The 18,654-nt window shown below is 30.9% G+C and overlaps 1 protein-coding gene across 9 annotated transcripts in view; it reads right to left on the bottom strand.

The window, feature by feature from the left end:
• Positions 1-18,654, bottom strand: part of PHF14 (PHD finger protein 14) — a 233,057-nt gene that overhangs the window by 68,117 nt on the left and 146,286 nt on the right. For 3 of the 9 annotated variants that reach the window (XR_007401929.1, XR_007401930.1, XM_049093413.1), the window contains exons 17-18: positions 10,280-10,309; positions 9,437-9,554 (exon numbers count right to left, since the gene is read on the bottom strand). Coding sequence is in view for 4 of the 9 variants with exons in the window: in XM_049093413.1 (XP_048949370.1) it covers positions 9,437-9,554; positions 10,280-10,309 (148 nt within the window). In the remaining 5 variants the exon portion in view is untranslated. Of the gene's footprint in view, positions 1-9,436; positions 9,555-10,279; positions 10,310-16,755; positions 16,939-17,283; positions 18,450-18,654 lie in introns of those variants that run through there. The other 6 variants (XR_007401931.1, XM_035698564.2, XM_025471211.3 and 3 more) reach the window with 5 other exon arrangements.

Genomic DNA, 18,654 nt, shown 5'->3' with positions numbered 1-18,654 from the left:
ACAATGATGACATAGTTAAAATAAATGTTTATTAGAAGGAATAAGCTATCTGCAATATAGAACATATGAAATTTCACTCTGTTTTTTGAAGCCTGGAGTTAAGCTTTTCCTATTATTTAGGTTAGTTCCACAACTCTGAGATTGAGCTAGCCTATTTCAACTAGGACCATCTCTTTACAACAAACAAGGTCTCTCACCCTCCTATTACATACAAATACTGGAATAACAAGTTTACATAATTAATGTATTCTACCCTCCTTCTGAATTCTTATATTAATATATTATACAATACAAATTTAATAATGCTGGGTTAATAGGTAAAAATATTCTTATTAACTTTTTATTTTTTTTTAATTTTTTTTTATTTATTTATGATAGTCACACACACAGAGAGAGAGAGAGGCAGAGACATAGGCAGAGGGAGAAGCAGGCTCCATGCACCGGGAGCCTGACGTGGGATTCAATCCCGGGTCTCCAGGATCACACCCTGGGCCAAAGGCAGGCGCTAAACCGCTGCGCCACCCAGGGATCCCTCTTAACTTTTTAAAATCTGTAATGAAAATCCTTCAGTCTAACTACCAGATTTTTAGTAGGTGGCTTTTTCCACCAACATAATATAAGTATATATATTTTAAAAATTATTTAAAAACTAAAGAATAGTATAAAGTTGGTGAGTTCTGAAAGGCTTGCCCATGTATGGCACCCTACTGTACTTTGATTAAGATCTCTCAGTTATGAGTTGGTTTCTTATCACATATGGTATCCACAGCATGTTATGCAAAGGCCCACATGCCGTCTAAATAGCTTAGTTTTTCCAGTTTGTAGTAAGCATAACTTAAATAGTGATTTAGTTTTTCAATTTTTCAAATTATTAACATAAAAAAATTTTGTCTAATATTAGAGGTTCTACTCATTTTCTTTCTGTGGATATGGTGTTGAAATATATACAAATGTATGTCATAAACACTGACAAACTTTACCTGGAGGATAGAAACCAAATTTGCAGAAAAATTCTTAAGGAATACCTAACCATGACATAACAAAGTATACCAATATGCTTAACATGTATCATATAATCCCCATGAAAATTACCTTAAGTTACAGAACTAAACAGATCAGTAAAGAGTCCAGTTCTATTGTAAAGATAACCATAAACAGTCCCTTGTTTAGCTCAAAATTGTTACCTGATAAAAATAGTGCCTGGAACAGGTTTCAGAAAATGTCTAGGACAATCAAGTAAAGAACCTCTGAGCAAGCAATAATGACAAATAATAAGTTCATTTCAGTACATAAATGCTTAGTTTTAAAAAAATACACTCTAAAAAAAAAAAGCACAGTACCAACTATAATTAGTGGAATTGTTAATGACTATTACTTCTTATTGAATTCACAAATCATTGTTACTAGTCTCAAATTACAACACTCAGAAACTAAGCTTAAATAAGACATTTATACAAACAATTTTGCCTACCACAGGAAATGCTAGAGGTATCTGGCAATTGCCTGGACTTAATCTAGATATTAAGTAGAAGATCAACTGGAAGACTGTGGGCTTTATTCCATATACTAACAAAGAGGAAATCTAAAGTTTAAATATATAACTATAGCTATCATCAAGGATAACCATGCCAGTTTTAATTCTCAGATTTTTACTAAGTCTACAAACTGCCACAGTTTGATCTATGGTATTCTACTGTAAGATAGTGTATAAACAACTTTTCTGCAGACTTTTACATAACTGTATCAGAAAAAGCTAAATCAAAACTCAGTAAAACTTGCTAAGCACACTGTTGTAAGCTTTAATGCTTGTTACATAAATGCTAGAAGAATACCAAATTAAGATAATTAAGTGGTACAATTTTTACTTGAAAATGACTTCTTGGCCAACCATGCTAAATCTAGAAACTTAAAATTTAACCTAATGTCAGATAAAATCCCAGAGGTCAAATGAAGTTAAAATATTTTAAAAATCCTTTTTCTTATGGGTCAATTATATACTTCAAATTTAAAAGAGCTTTAAAGTATAATTCATTACAATTTTATTTTTTATTATTTTTTAATAAGGACTTTAAGTAATCTCTATACCCAACATGGGGGTCTAACTCACACTCCTGAGATGAAGAGTCACATGTTCCACCAACTGAGCCAACCAGGCACCCCTTAATTTTATATTTTTCATAAATTTTTATCATATAAAAAATTCAGACATTCAATTTCCATAATACCAGGTTTAATTAAATGTGCTTGTTTAATGTATTACGGCAAGATACTCCTTGAAGAGACTATTTTGTTCAATTCTTAAAGGGGCAAAATTCACAATGTTTTATTTGAAAATAAATATTTATATATGTAGTTTTTACTCAGGTATATCAGTTTTAGAATTCTAGTTGCCTAGTGCAGAAAATTAGGAAATAAAGGTTAAAAAAAAAATCCTACTTTCCCTATCCAGGGATTTCTAATACAAATGATTATCAAAAAGTACCACTTGCCTCAGCAGGCATGTATTTCGTTTGTAGTTCCAGAAAATCTTACATAGGGATTTAGATGACATTTCTGTGCATATGAATTCAACTAATTACTGCTCAAAAAGAGTAGTAAACTAGGGGACACCTAGGTGACTCAGTGGTTGAGCATCTGCCTTTGGCTCAGGGTGTGATCCTGGGGTACTGGGATTGAGTCACACACTGGGCTCCAGGCAGGAGCCTCTCTGTGTCTCTCATGAATAAATAAATAAAATCTTAAAAAATAAGAGTATATACTAGACAGAGCAAATAAGAATGAACCAAATGGAGGTCTTCATGCTAAGAGAGTTCATCCTGTAGTAGTCTGGATACCTGTCATGTATACTCTACAGCTTTTCACTGAACAGGGCTTAAATAAGGATGAAAAGCTAAAATCAAGCTAAAGATCATAAGATCAAGCCCTGTGTCAGCTGCCACTCTGAGCTCCCTCTTTCAAATAAATAAAAACTTAAAGAAAAAAAAAAAAAGAATAATAGGAGCCAGTTTTCTGTCAGGGAGTTACAAATACAGAAAGGGAGAAAACTGGAATGGTTTCCAATGTTTATAAAGGCAGAAATATAGATGCAAATGTGTATGTATACCTACATACATCTAAGCTAAAACTGGCATAGTCACTGTAAAATATGTGATATACATTTAAATTCTCACTGGCATTTGTAAATATATATGACTTGGATGAAGCACTTTAAAAAATATGCAGGTTCATTTAACCATGTCAAAATAAATTATCTTCATTTTGGAAGTTTTGGCAGACAGAAGTTGTTGAAATCTGTATCAAATAGACTCTAGGAAGAGACTGAATAGTGAACTGTGCCCTATATTTAAAAAAAAAAAATTCTTTAGTCCACCTTGTATATTATATGTAAGTATACAACATAATTTTAAAGTAGTCTGTTGACATTTCACTTGGGTTATAGGCATTGTGTATATTTATTTTAAAGTTCTGAAAATTAATTTTTAAAGTCTTAAAACTGAGGAATTCGTAAAGTACATAAAACAGAGGTTCTTATTCTTGACTGCTCATTAAAATAATTCAGGAAGCTTGTAAAAGATACAAATCTCCACCCTCTTTCCCTCTCTCACTTCCTCCTGAGCTATCCAGTCTAAAAACTCTAATGAGACTACAGAGTAAGCAAAATAGGTCTCCAAGTGGGGTGGGGGTGGACAGTGACAGAGATTAGTTTTGTATCAGGGGACTAATCATATAAGAATATTTAATAAGGGGGGGCACTTTGCTTAAGCATCCAACTCTTGGTTTCAGTTCAGGTCATGTATCAGGGTCGTAAGATCAAGCCCTATGTCAGCTCCCTCTGTGCCCTCCCTCTTTTGAATAAATAAAATCTTAAAAAAAAAGAATAAGAAGAAAGAAGAAGAAAAAGAAAGAAGAAAAGAAGAAGAAGAGGAGGAAGAGGAAGAAGAGGAAGAAGAAGAAGAAGAAGAAGAAGAAGAAGAAGAAGAAGAAAGAAGGAAGAAGAAGAAGAAAAAGAAGGAAGAAGGAATAAGAAGGAATAAGGAAGAAGGAAGAAGAAAGAAGAAGAAAGAAGAAGAAGAAGAAAGAAGAAGAAAGAAGAAGAAAGAAGAAGAAGAAAAGAAGAAGAAAGAAGAAGAAGAAGAAAGAAGAAAGAAGAAGGAAGAAGGAAGAAAGAAGAAGAAAGAAGAAAAGGAAGAAGAAAGGAGAAAGGAGAAAGGAGAAAGGAGAAAGAAGAAAGAAGAAAGAAGAAAGAAGAAAGAAGAAAGAAGAAGAAGAAGAAGAAGAAGAAGAAGAAGAAGAAGAAGAAGAAGAATAGGAGCCAGTTTTCTGTTAGGGAGTTACAATACAGAAAGGGAGAAAACTGGAATGGTTTCCAATGTTTATAAAGACAGAAATATAGATGCAAATGTGTATGTATACCTACATACATCTAATCCTTGACTCTACTGTGAAGACCCAGAAGGAACAGTGCAGCAACAATGAGCACATCTAGTACCTACACTGTGGTGTCTAAATATCATTCTCCACTGAAAGGAACTGGAGCTTCTAGAAGAAATGGCTGGTTCCAAGAATAGGGAAAAGGAAAGTATAGTTGACCCTGGAACATCGTTAGTAAGGAATTAGTTAAAGATGCTGGGATCATGTCAAAAGATCATACATGCCAGGGTGAAGTGTCAGAAGCCAAATCTGGGACAATCTGAATATCAAAACAAATGGTAATAACCAATATAATCCACTGAATAAAACAGAAAATCAAAGTTTGATGAAGAATAGGATATTTGCATAGTCTCAAGGTTCTTCCCCACAAATTAATTAATTAGAAAGGTGAGGAGAATGGAGAAGACTTGCAGAAAACTTGTCAAATGATTAAAGTTATTGTCACCATATGTGGTCCACACTGAAATCATGTGTCATCTGAGAGAATGCATACTGCATTGCATCTGTGGCATTTTATCACAGATGCATAAAATGAATCTATAAGAAAAGATTAAAAATGCAAAGTGAGATATTCTACAAAATAACTGCCCTGTAATCTTTAAAAGTGGCAAGGTCATGAAAGTAAGGAGAGACTAAGAGTACATTGGAGAAATATTTAAGGAAGATAACTTTTTACAGGACTCAGGAAGTGATTTTCTGTATGGCACAAGGATTGGGAAGACTTAAAAAAGGACCAGGTATTTGGCTTGGGTGAACAGATGGAATAGAGGGAAGAAAAAAATAAGGGATAGGTGGAGAGGAGGATTAAGAATAAAATGCATTACTTTTCCAGGCATGTAGCATTCATTAACAATACTATTAACATAGTAAAGACCAGAAAAAAAAAAAAAAAAAAACACTAATGCATGGTGATGGGTAGCAATGAACTAACTGAACATAAACATAATATATTGACTGAAGAGTTGCTGCCTTAGTCAAATGTCTTTGAAGCATAGCTTAGGGGAGAAGGTAAGTTTTAGGCATGTGTGTTTCCATATGTCTGTATGTGTATAAATCTGTGTTTCCATGTATGCACAAGTACATGTATGTATATCCATGTATCCATGATATGCATGGACTGTATCCATGCAGTCATTTTCCATGAAACCTAGAGTGAACTAACTAGGTTTATAATGAGTTGATAAGGCAGAGAAAGTCCTAAGCCATACTTCATGGATTTAGGTAGAATAAAAAGTCATTCTATATACAAATATTGAATGGTGATGTTATCATACCCCAGACTAATGTTATATGCAAATTATTTCTCAATTTTAAAAAATTATCTTACTTTTAGGTATATTATTATTAAATCAATATTAAAACTACACTTAGGTATATTTTATCATGTTTAAAACTTAAAATTATGGATTATGATATGATGAATCTTCTACTTTAGTGGAATTTCCATAAAAGTAAAAAGCAGGATTTGTGACAGAAGATTTTCACCCTCATAAAGCCCACAGCAGTAAACCTATTACTTGAAAAACAAAAACATATATAAATATATTATGCTACTGAGAATATATGTGGCAATATTTTACTTTCCTCTGCTTGCTACACAAAATTTGGAGACAATGATAACAGTTAAACTAATATTTAAAGTGCAATGTATTTTCAAACACATGTTCAGCTATATGCCTTCCTCTTGTATTTATCTAAAATTCTAAGCAAAACAATTTATTTGGGAATTTAATTTTCATAATAATATTTAAAGTGCAATGTATTTTCAAACACATGTTCAGCTATATGCCTTCCTCTTGTATTTATCTAAAATTCTAAGCAAAACAATTTATTTGGGAATTGAATTTGCATAATAAAAGTTAAGACTTCTTAGACTTAATAATCCTGACTACCACAGAAAAGGGAAGTTGGATATATATTTTATGGCTATCACAATTTTATACATTCACTTCCCTGCACCTAAATTTATTAGCAACTTAATCACTTCCTTTCTCCTGGCAATAACTAGTTCTATCTTACTTTTCATATCATTAAAATATATGAACATGGCAAACATACCCAAGTATTATCTAACAAATAACACTTCACCAAATCTAACAGAGGAAAATAAAGGACAAGCAAAGTATATTAACTTCCATTGTGGGGTTTCTCTTAGGCCTGAAGACTATACTAATTTTGACTCAGATGTTAATAGTATACTGATTTCTTAATTTGAAACAGCTTCTGCAGCAATTCACTGAATTATAAAGCATGATGTTATCTATCCATGCTTTCTTGTTGGGACCCAGATTGGCAAACGTCTTTCAAAGGAAAATGCAAACAGAAATCTACTACCTGCTAGTCAAGAATGAAGTTTTCCAAAGTGAACAAAACAATGGATGCAACACAAATATTCTCAGGAATAAATTATGTTTCCAATCTATTATATTAAATATTATTTATTAGAAAAAAAGTTTCAGTATACAATAGTCATGTTAGTAGGATAAAAAATACAAATCCACGTCACTGCTATAAATCTTACAGTAAAATGCTGTGACATTCCAAAGATTAGATACCATATTGGATGAAATTTTGACCATGTTGTTTGTTTATATCTAGTATTCAATAAGAGGTGAGAACACAGGAAATACAATGTAAGTTTTCTAACAATGTGCCTTCCTAATGGATTACCATCAGAGTCCAAAGACCTACAGTCTCATAAAGAAGGAAAAACAAAAACAAAAATAAAAATATCTTATCCTTCTCAATGGCTACTGGCATCCTAGGGCATTATAAAATGTAAGATATACTGCTATCCTGAAAACAAAACAGGCTCACTTTCATTTTCAGGATTAATTCACTAAATTACTATATACCGTAAAGCCATTCTTTAGGCACTGAATACAGTGCTACACATTTACACAGTACAGAACCTTTTCAAGAGAATGTATGCAAAAAAGGTGTACTTATAAAGGGCAATAAATCCTTTAAAGATGCTTTCCTTTTTTTAAAAAAAAAAGATTTTATTTATTCATGACAGACACACATTGAGAGAGAAAGAGAGAGAGAGAGAGGCAGAGACACAGGCAGAGGGAGAAGCAGGCTCCATGCAGGGAGCCTGTCGTGGGACTAGATCCTGGGTCTCCAGGATCACACCCCAGGCCGAAGGCGGCACCAAACTGCTGAGCCACTGGGGCTGCCCAAAAAATGCTTTCCTAATTTGCTTGTTGAGGGTAGAAGGAAACTCCCCCCAAAAAATGTATTATAAAAATCATATCACAAAGAGTCCCATAAGACAACTCTCTAAAATCTATAGTACAATCCTATTTTATTTTTAAAATATAATTTCTAAAAAAAATAAAAAATAAAATATAATTTCTGTAAAGCATTTTTTAAATTATGCAGTAAAACTTTTGCTATTCAATATGCTCCCTCTTAAATCTGCATTGTAATAAAATTCCTGGAAAATAATGCTTGATATCATATAGTTTAAAATTTGGGCAAAAATGCTTGGTTATTAAATAAAATACATAGTATATTCTATTTTAATAATAATTATACAAATATGTAAAATCCTTAATAAAGTTAGTTATTTAAAAATGCTTTAGTTTTTTTATAACCAAATGTTTTATGCAGTTTTTCATAAATAAATTTTTACAGATGGCCTCTGTGGTAACCTGGAACAAATCATTTTAACTTAAAAAATATAGTTTTGGTTTTTTTTTTCTTCTTTTCTTTTTTTTGGTTTTGGTTTCTTTTTACTAGAGTTTGTACTTTATTAAAAGATAAAACTGCAAACATTTATACAGACATCCATTGTGCCTTTGGGGTTACTCATGATTTGGTATGTTCTGAAAACAGTGGATATCTATCCTTTGGAGGATCTCAAATTAAAAATGGATAATTCATTACTGAATTATTAGTCTCAATCTACATACCTTTCTCCTTGGCCATTATTGAGGTTCTTGAACATTCAAAATCAGACTCAATCTAAAGGCAATAATTTGGCCAAAAAACCCTGCTATCTATACCACACACACACACACACACACAGGATTCCACAAGCAGAAAGGAATTTAGTATCAATTTTAAATAACTCTAGGACAGACAGATGCATTTAAGTAGCATTTTAGAAAGATGGCTTCATGTTTATATTACAATAAATAGCTGATTTCCATTGTCTTTTTAAGGCAGAACAATTTGATTAACCTACAGCTGACCAGAAGGTCTTAGTTCAAACATTCAATATTTTTGTCAAATGAGTCGAAGTATCAGGAGTCTAACTAGTCACACACTTTAAAGAAACAATAATTTTAAACTGCAGGTTACCATAATTTAAGGTTATAATATTGCTATTCAAAAGATATAATTTCACTAACTTTTGGGGATAAAATATTAAGCCTTATTATCCTTTTTACTCAGCTAAATAAATACTAAAAATAAATTTTGGAATATAAAAACTAGTTTTTCAAAGAACAGACCTTTTTGATTCCCTACTATATTCATGTTCTGTTTCGTTAAGTGAAATCACGGTATTTGTCTTTCTCTGATTTATTTCACTTAGATCTCAAAGAACAGATTTTATAAAACATTTACAAAATACTTAATGAGTCATCTACAAAATAAAACTGGATTTAATTGGTGATTCTGTTGATTCACATTTATATATGTTACCATACATTTGTCAAAACAAATTTCTTATGACCCAAGGCAGAATTTCCCTGCCATCCCTAGGTGTGGTAAATTAGCACAGGTGACTTCTTTGGCACTATTTATAAGTTACAGTAACACAGAAAATACGCAAAACTGCTAAAATACTTCAGAAGAAATTTATAAATAATTTAGTAGAGCTGTTTATCCCTTATTTTAAGGACAATAAAAATCACCATGGCAAAATATTCTTGAAGTACATTAAACTAAAATGTCATTCATAATGCTAATTCTCTTTAAAGTTAGGAAGATGATGTATGATATGGCTATCAAAATCAAGCAAAACTTTCTCTTATGGACCTTTTTTTCTCCTTACCTTAGAAGATGAAGAATCGCACTCCTGACATATCCAACCATAGCCAGTTTGTTTAGGAGACTTTTTCAAAGGGGGATCCAAACAGCCAAAATGGTAGCACAGTCTGCATTCATCACACCTGCAGGGTAAACAGATTTATGGTTTATCTAAATAATGTAAAAAAAAAAACACCCTATCTTTTTCAAAGACAAATGGCAAACTACTACATAGTTCAACACAATTCTATGCTTAGTTTGTAAAATTATTAAATTAATGTCTATGACAAAGATAATCTAAACCTGAAATAAATGTTTTAGGAAAAAACAAAATACAACAAAATTAACAAAGTAAATATCATTAAGAATACTTTGATAGTAGAAATGTTAAGAGCATATGAGTGAATGTATGTGTATAGCCAAACGTGTTCAAAACTAGTAAGCACAACAATTTCAGTTTTGAACTCCAAGAACTAATCATTTACCCATTCGTTTAAAAACATTTAATATAAGATACACATAATTCTAGATTATGAAGTCAATCTAGTACATTGTGGTTACTTAAAAAAATTTAAGCTGTAATCAATCCTATACAATTTATACCTTATCATCTTTTTCCACATTAAGTTAGATTGTAAATATACTTTCTATGTTTACAGCATGCTAACACAATCTAGCAAATAAAAACCATCCTAAAAATTCAGTATCATTTTCTCAAATATAAATATACTAAAAATTTACCTGTCACTTTCTCTCAGTGCATTTGTTTTTTCAAAGTACCTCCTAGGACACCTTAAAGCTTATTAACAAATATTTTTATAATGTCTTTGCCACCTACAATGTACAAAATCTAAGAAAACTATCATACCTATTCTTCGTTTCAGACAATCTCATCCTGCTGACAATGAAGAAAGATCTGCATTATTTCATTGTTATGTAAAAAAAATTTGCATCAGTTGGAATAACAAGACCAACATTTAACAACAAATAACAAAGATGTATACATCTTATAGAAAGGATTATATGCTTATTTTCTTTGTGCTCGTTTAAATTAAATATTTTTCTTCAATCTGTCAGATTCTCTTTATATATGGTTTCTCCTACTGATTTATACCTTAAAACATTGAGAAATCTACAACTATGAAACTAAAAGGAAAAAGTTCATAATACATATATTATTTGAATAAAATGCAAAATTACTACTCAGTAACCTTTATTAGAAAAAAGAGAGAAGGAACTATTGTTATAAACCACATACAAACAAAAACAATTGATTTTCAAAAACCATCACAATACAGGTGACTGTAAATCTACATTTATGTAAAAAATCTCAAATCATGCTACAAAATCCAATTGCCCAAAGACTCATTTTGGAAATCAAGAGTTTCAGAAAGTTAGCAACTTAGCAAGTTATAAAGAAGGTTAAAACACAGTATGTCATAAGTTTATGCATTTCTTCCTCTATAACTTTCTTCTTAAGAACCAAATAAACATAGGTACTTTTCCAAAAACCATTTTTTAGACTCAAGACAGGGACTTGAAAAAAAACTGTCTACCATGATAATTCAGCTACATGAAACATAAAATCCAATAGGAATAACAACACTTTGTTTACTATGCCAATTATTTAAATAAACCAAAGTACATTTAGAAGCAGTCAAAATATTCAAATATATGTTGTTCTGTCATTAAGAAAAAATAATATATAGCTAATATCAAATGCAACATAAAGAGACTAAATGGCAAGCCCACACGATTTTATGTTCTTTCTTGTCAATTCACCTTATTTACCTTTCAATAGTTAAAACTTCAATTACATTACATATAGTTACAGGAACCTTCAGAACATGAGCACTTCTGAATTTATGAGAAGGTTGAGATTGTAGATAGCTGAGTGCATATTCTGTCAAGCATGAAAACTAGTATTTCAATCATCTTTGATGGGAAATTAAAAAGAATCACATTTTTGCTTCATCAAGAAAATACATTAAGTATAGTTTATTTTGTCATCTCTGGGTCATGAATACAAGTAACACATGCTGCTATGCATATATATAACAGCGTGCCAGGCTTTAGTGATTTGGAGTACTATCCATCCATCCGCTATTCTGTTTGAACTCTCATATTCAAATATTATAGGTTTTCAGGGTCCTCACTTTCTTGAAAAGTGTTGGCTACTGCTTTCTCATATTGTGACTTTATTTGTCTAAGCATTTCCCTAATAATAATTAGTTGTGGATTTAGAAAACACATCTTTAACCTTAGGAAAATTGTGCAAACAGACAGATAAAAGATATGAAAATGAGAACTTCTACTGCGTTAAGTACATGGACTCAATTTTGGTTAACTAATATAGTCTTTTTTTGGCTTCACTTCAGGTTTTGGGGCAATGTTCCTTAGAGTTCAGATTGCCAATAATTCGGGCTCTTGAGAGGTGAAGAGTTATGGCATTAATGTTCTCCTAGTTCATATCAAATTACAACCTAATTATTGCATATTTAACTTTAAAACTCTGTCAAAATAACTTGGAATTATGATTTATAGTATATAACATACATCAAACATCATGATGAATATAAAGATTAATTTTGTTATTTTTCACTTGTATCTGTGCAAATGATTCTTGTTGCTCTATCTATGTATTTCAAGCTAATAAATTTAAGAACAAGTTTGCTATACTGATATATTTCCAGTTTGTACTGGATCTCAATTTATTGTAAAATCAAGTTACCAGCTCAAGAATAAATGCATAGGGAAAAGATTTTATATGCTACATTTGTTAGATGATAATGCTGAAGTATATGCCATTTGGAAATAACTAATCCTTACTGACTACTTCATTAGTAATACCTTTTAGAATGACTTAGTCTCCGTATGGAACTCTAATGTATTCATAATAGGTCTCAGAGGAAAGGCAAAATTTGCTTGTCAGAATTAGGGGGTGATATGAGAATTCTCTCAAGTTATAGCTCACTCACCAGTAAATAAAAACTGCAATTACAAGACTAAATAACAAAAAAAGAGTAGTTAATACACTTTAGAACTGCCAAAATCCAGGAGAGAAAAAAAACACAAAGAGAGACAAATCAATCTTCAAATCAAAAGCTCTGTTAATAAATATGCAAATTAAAGCTCTTTCTACAAAAGACTAAAATTGTTTCTATGTGGAAAAAATAAAGTTGTTTCTACATTAGAATATTGAGGACATCCATAGCTTTATGTGCTGGTAACAAAAATACCCTGAATGATACATGTAAACTTGAACAGAATCTGTAAGAATTAATATATCATAGACAAATGTAAGAGATACCATTAAGAATCCTAATAACCGAAAAACAATGTAGATGGTAAAAACAGTGTATTACTTATTTCATTCACATATACACCACTCTGAAAACTTCAGCAAATTTTGTCAGCCAATAAATTCTAGCTATGTTACAAATTTAGATCTTTTCTAAAATTTGAAAATCAGAAACTCTTCAATTAAAAATTGAAAATCTGCAATCATTCTGCTACCTAAAAGCTGAAATAAAGTTGAAGTAGTTATGGATCAAATTATTATTTATTGTCTCTCTTCTATTTCTTACATATACCTAGAAACACATAACTGCATCACATAATGTATACATATTTAATTAATCAAAATAATAATGAATATAATGTTTTAAAATCTTTTCCAAGTGCAATCATTGACCCACAAAAGCATGGTATACAACACAATATATTTTATTAAAGAACAAAAATGTCTATGTAAAAAAAAAGCAGATTATAATATATCAACAGCACATATACTAAATAGAAAGGCAGTATCTTAAAATATTTAAAAGAGAATATTTACTAACCTATAAAGAAACACTATAATTTTTTTAAATAAAATACAAACTGGATGCTTAAAGAAGTATCCTTTAAACATCTAATAAATATTGTACACATAAATAATATAGGGCATTCTAAATTACAATTTTAAAGAGATAAAATGAATTCCATTTATAAGATGAAAGGAAACCTGATTCTTTAATTGGATTATTACTAAGTACAACTTCCTAGGTATATTTATAAAGGATACAGATGTAAACAATAAAGCAGCTATATATGTGGTCTTTTATACAATGATTTGACAAAATGCAGTGACCAAATAAACACAGTTCTATATGTATTTAAAATACTTACTTAGTATATGGTTAAGTATAGCACCATAGACAAAGAAGAAAATGACTTATGTTCACGTCCTAATATCCATACAACAAGCTGTTCTTGGTTTACCTGATTACTGAGAATAGGAATACAAGTAAAAAGAAACTGATTTATTTCTGCCTGTGCCAAGAGAAAGGATAAAAGCCAGTATTCCAAAGGATTTCTTTAACCCTTTTAATTTCCAATTGATAATTTCATTAGAATACACTAAATAACTCTCTTTAAACTAACTGAAACAATTAAGTGCACCTACTATGCATATAATTTATAACCAAATGATAAACTAAACTTTGGAAGAGAAATTCATAACACTTGAAAAAGGATGTACATTTTTTTGAGATCAAGGTAACTCATAATCACAGCTATTTTTTTTATGTCAAAGAACGTTTTGTTTAGATCTATGTCTATATAGGGTAAAATACTGACTAGAAATATACTACATCTGTTCACTCAAAAAGAAAACGGACTAAATATTGAGAGAACTGATGGGCTGGGTTTCCTTGCTTTTTCATTATTTTTATGTAAAACTTCTGTATGAAAAAGATCAAAAGAATTGATCCTTAATATTAACATTACTTAAATAAAATCTCACTAGCATCTTAAAACACCCACAAAAAACTATTAACAGTAGTGATAGATTCTTTCATTGGATAGTGCCCAATTATTTCAATTACTCATTTTAACAGAGAAAATGCTGGATTGTGGCCCATGAGTTAAATCACTTTTAAAATAATACAAGCTTGAACAAAATTCTGCATTCTACCAATATCAGAATAATATTTCATTATCAATAAAGACATATTTTATTCCTTCTATTTTACAATTTTAGTGCAAACTACCTATACGACCATTTTCTAAACAAAGTAATTAGAAAATCTACTTTATATCCTATTTTACAAATAGAAGACTAAGGTGGAGATCTTCAATATATTTTCATTAATGCCCCTATAGACCACTATTTTTTATCACAGGCAATAATGAATGAATGTGTGATAAGAAAGACAAAAATACCCTTTACACATGAAAGTATATTAACTGAAGAAAAGTATCTGGATAATTATTGAGATTCAAATTCATATATAATGATAACTTAAATAATGACACCAATTCAGTTAGCTACATCTGTAGCAGCCAGATTACAAGATTCAAAGAGAAGGAAAAAAATAAAACATGAAATAAAAAGAATTCATATGAAAATACACAATTAAGGTCAAGTACCTCCTCACAGCATGAGAGAGTGACTAGACATTTCCATACCTGAAACATGTCTGCTTTGTTCTTTAATAAACTGATCTCCATCTGCTCATGCCCTTGGAAATTTTTCAGCAGTACAACCTGCTGTGCTCAAGCCCCACATAACTTTGTATTTCCCTGTTCATAATTAACTAATTATGCTCTAATCAATAGTGTAGATCCTGATTTTACAATGTAAATCAGATAAATGAGATAATAGCTGGGGGTCAATCTCATTTTATTTACAAAGCCCAGCATGAACATCCAATTTCATTACATCTTATGTACCTGAACAGCAGTGAATCTTATCAGCAGGCCTGCAGAAAGTCTTAGAGTGAGCACTGGGAGAAAGAGGCCTATGTTTTAATAAAGAAAAGTACTTGCAAACCATGTCCATCTCAGAAATATTTTTAATCACAATCCTTAATATTATGTAAATTTACAAAGTGCTGACCCAGATAGGTAGGAAAACTCTATCTTCATATGCATGCAACCCTAAAGCTGAGTCTCTTAAACAAGCTTCACTTGTCGAAAACAATTTTAGAAAAAAAAAAAAATTAAACATTTCATTCTACTCTGCTGTAGAAAGTCCTTCTATATTCCTTAAATAGATTTTGGTGAAATATTCATAAAATATTCCCATATTGTGAATCAAGTAAAATAGTGGTAAGTTTTGTCAATTAAGGAATATTGTTTAAAAAGAGTAATCTCAAGTGATAGGATATAAAAACAAGGAAATGATTGTTATTTGTCAGTAATCTATTTTTAATGCCATAAATGTAAAATCAGATAAACATCAAATAATAAAAAAATGATATTGGTATATAAGTGATACATAAATATCATTTCTAAACCTAAGATGGATAAAGGTTAAGGCTAACCTTTTTATGTTCAAACATAACCCTAATTTCCCATGTCTTTTTTAACAAAGGAATTATTAGTGAATTATGGACAAAGTCTATGTTCTCTGATTAATTTCTGTTATCTAAAATAGTGATGTCCCCATAAAATCAGAATTAGAAACTAAAAAGTAAAAACTTATTTAAGTGAATTCATAAAAATAGATTGTAAGTGTTGTAGATGTAATTCCTACAATCTTATCTAGACAAGTATTTGAAAATTTAAGGGCTCTTTTAAGGACATTAATTCCATCTTCAATCAATCAATGTCAATCACAACACGATGATTCTTCTAAAAACAATTATATACAAATGGTTCTCAAAGTAGTGGTCCCTGGCCAGCAGTATCATTTAGGAACCTGTTAAAAATGCAAATTTTCAAGCCTCATCCTAGACCTATTGAATCAGAAAACTGTAGGGAGACAGAGGAGGAGGGAGTAAGGTGAGGAAGAGGACAATAAGGAGGTGGAATAGCATAGCAATCTATGTTTTAACAAATCCTTCCTAAGATTCTGATGCACTATAAAGTCTGAGAACCACCATATATACTACTATGTCATTTTTCTTGTATTTTGAATCTTTTCATTTCCTTCCTGATATTTTAGTGTATTTTTCCTTTCCCTACCATATGAGAAATAGCCATCATTTACCTGTCATGTCCATTTTACACATCTGTGAAATATGCATCATTTAGTGCGTATTTTCATTTTTTTTTTAGTGCGTATTTTCTTAAGGACACATTAAAATCTCCTTTGAACAGCAATTGGACCAATTATGGAAAAGAATTCTATACTATAGAAATATGAGAGCACTTAGGAGATTATTAGGAGAAAATGTTTCATTCTCCTCCCTTTAAAAGTCTTCTTACTCTGAATACAATTGCAGGACCAATGATCTTATGAATTATGATTTGTATTTATGATGTTTGACAAAGATTTTAGGCTAGCACCAAATATGGAATAGCAAATCTACCACTAAAGATTGTAAGATAGAGAAGAAGGATAATGTAGCCTTCTAATTAGAACCAGAGTAGAAAAGTTTTTTATTAATAGTGACACCAAAACCACAAAGCTTAATGATTTCTCAAAAAATTTAAAATAAAATGACCACTAGTAATTTCTCACCATATATCAAAGGAGAGCCAGGAACATTAGCATATTCATTTAAGTAAATGGCAATCTGTCATTTTTCTCATAATCAGCTGCAATTAAGCAATAGTAATAATTATTGACTTTTTCTTAAGCTTAGGTTGAGATAATGAGTCCTTCCTATTTCAAAAAAAAAAATCCTACTGGTTTGGCTACAGGCTATTAATATTTTTCCTCCGATGTTAAAAGATTTTTTGATAAGTTAATAATCTCAGTTTATACATATTTTATATACGTATTACTGTTATTAAACATCTTATCCAATAATATGGTTCCTAACTGTAACTATAGATTACTAGCATACAGTAACTTTATACTTACACTTGCCTTTGATTATCTATATATAACATTGCCTACTCTACTTCCTAAAGTTTAAACTATTTTCAATGTCACTATACCTGAAAAAGATGTCCAAACCACATTTATAAGTCAGGATATTCCAAGAGACATGTTAACAATTACATGTATATGTACATTTCAATTTCAGCCAAGAGTTTCTTCTAAATCAGTTCAAGATGAAGTGATGGAATATTCAACATATTTCTGTCGTTGATTTAAAACGGGATCATTAAAACTTGAAGATCAAATATTAATTCTGCAAATCTCTGGAAAAATACAGATGTTGATGAAGATCTTTCGGCTGGCAGGTGGTATAGTCATTAAGTTTTGTATTTCCCTCCTTATTTCATAACCTCATATTTAAGGTCACCAAAAATTACTGAACACAGAAAGTTCATTTAACTCAATAAAGACTGAATAAATTTGAGTATTACTAAAAAAATATCTAGAGATCAACACAGATATATTTTACTAATGAGCTTAAAATCTCAAGTCGTAAAAGTTTCATGCTAATAATATTAGTGCTTTCACACTAGGAGTAATGAGCCAAAACTGGAATGGCATATGCTTCACAAGTCTTTCATTTTTGCTGAATATTATAAATAGAAATAACCTTTAATATAAGAGTCTATATTTGTTTCCCAATGTAACATTTCACATATGAATATATGTATTAAGTTGGATGAAATAAAATAGTAGACTAGTGGAATGCATTGTCTTTCTTGTTTGTTACTGGTATTGTTCAACAACAACAGTGAGTAGCACATTGCATTTAAGTCCCACAGGCTTCCATAACTCTTCAGTAAGTCCAAACACTGTATATCATCATTTGCCAAAGAAGCATGAGGGAAAGACATTACTTAATAGGACAATTCTCACAAGACATCACCTACTATTTTTCAACAATGCACATATCAAGTGTTTCTGATTAGTGCAAGGAAAAAAAAAAAGTAGAAGAAAAAATAGAAAAAAATCCACCCAGGCAAATTAACTGCCTTGTCAGTCCAAGCAACAAACCAATCAATTACGTTCTATCCAAACCTGACAAGCAAAGGCAACTTTTTGAAGTGATAAGCTTATGGGAAGGACAAGATAGCTGTTCTCCTTTACTTTATGTACTCTATTGAGAGTGTTATCCACATTTTTAAAATCACACTTATAAAAGAGGTTTCCAGGATTGCCTCCGAGGATGAGCTGTGGCAGAGTTGGGTCTCATGAAGGGTATCTACACAGTAAAGTGATAAGAAAAGAACATTAACATTTAAAGATCATAGCAGCTCTGTACTATGTCTTATGAAACATACTAACAATACCACAGTAGATTCAAATAACATGATTTGGTCCAAAGAGACAGATACCCTAAACCTAAATGCCATGATCTTGTATAGGTTAATGGTTAAAATGGAATCATTTTATCCTTTAAAACATTA

Source organism: Canis lupus, chromosome 14 (genome assembly GCF_003254725.2).
Source record: "Canis lupus dingo isolate Sandy chromosome 14, ASM325472v2, whole genome shotgun sequence".
In the NCBI taxonomy this organism is placed as follows: domain Eukaryota; kingdom Metazoa; phylum Chordata; class Mammalia; order Carnivora; family Canidae; genus Canis; species Canis lupus.
This window is presented reverse-complemented; position numbering and strand designations above follow the sequence as displayed.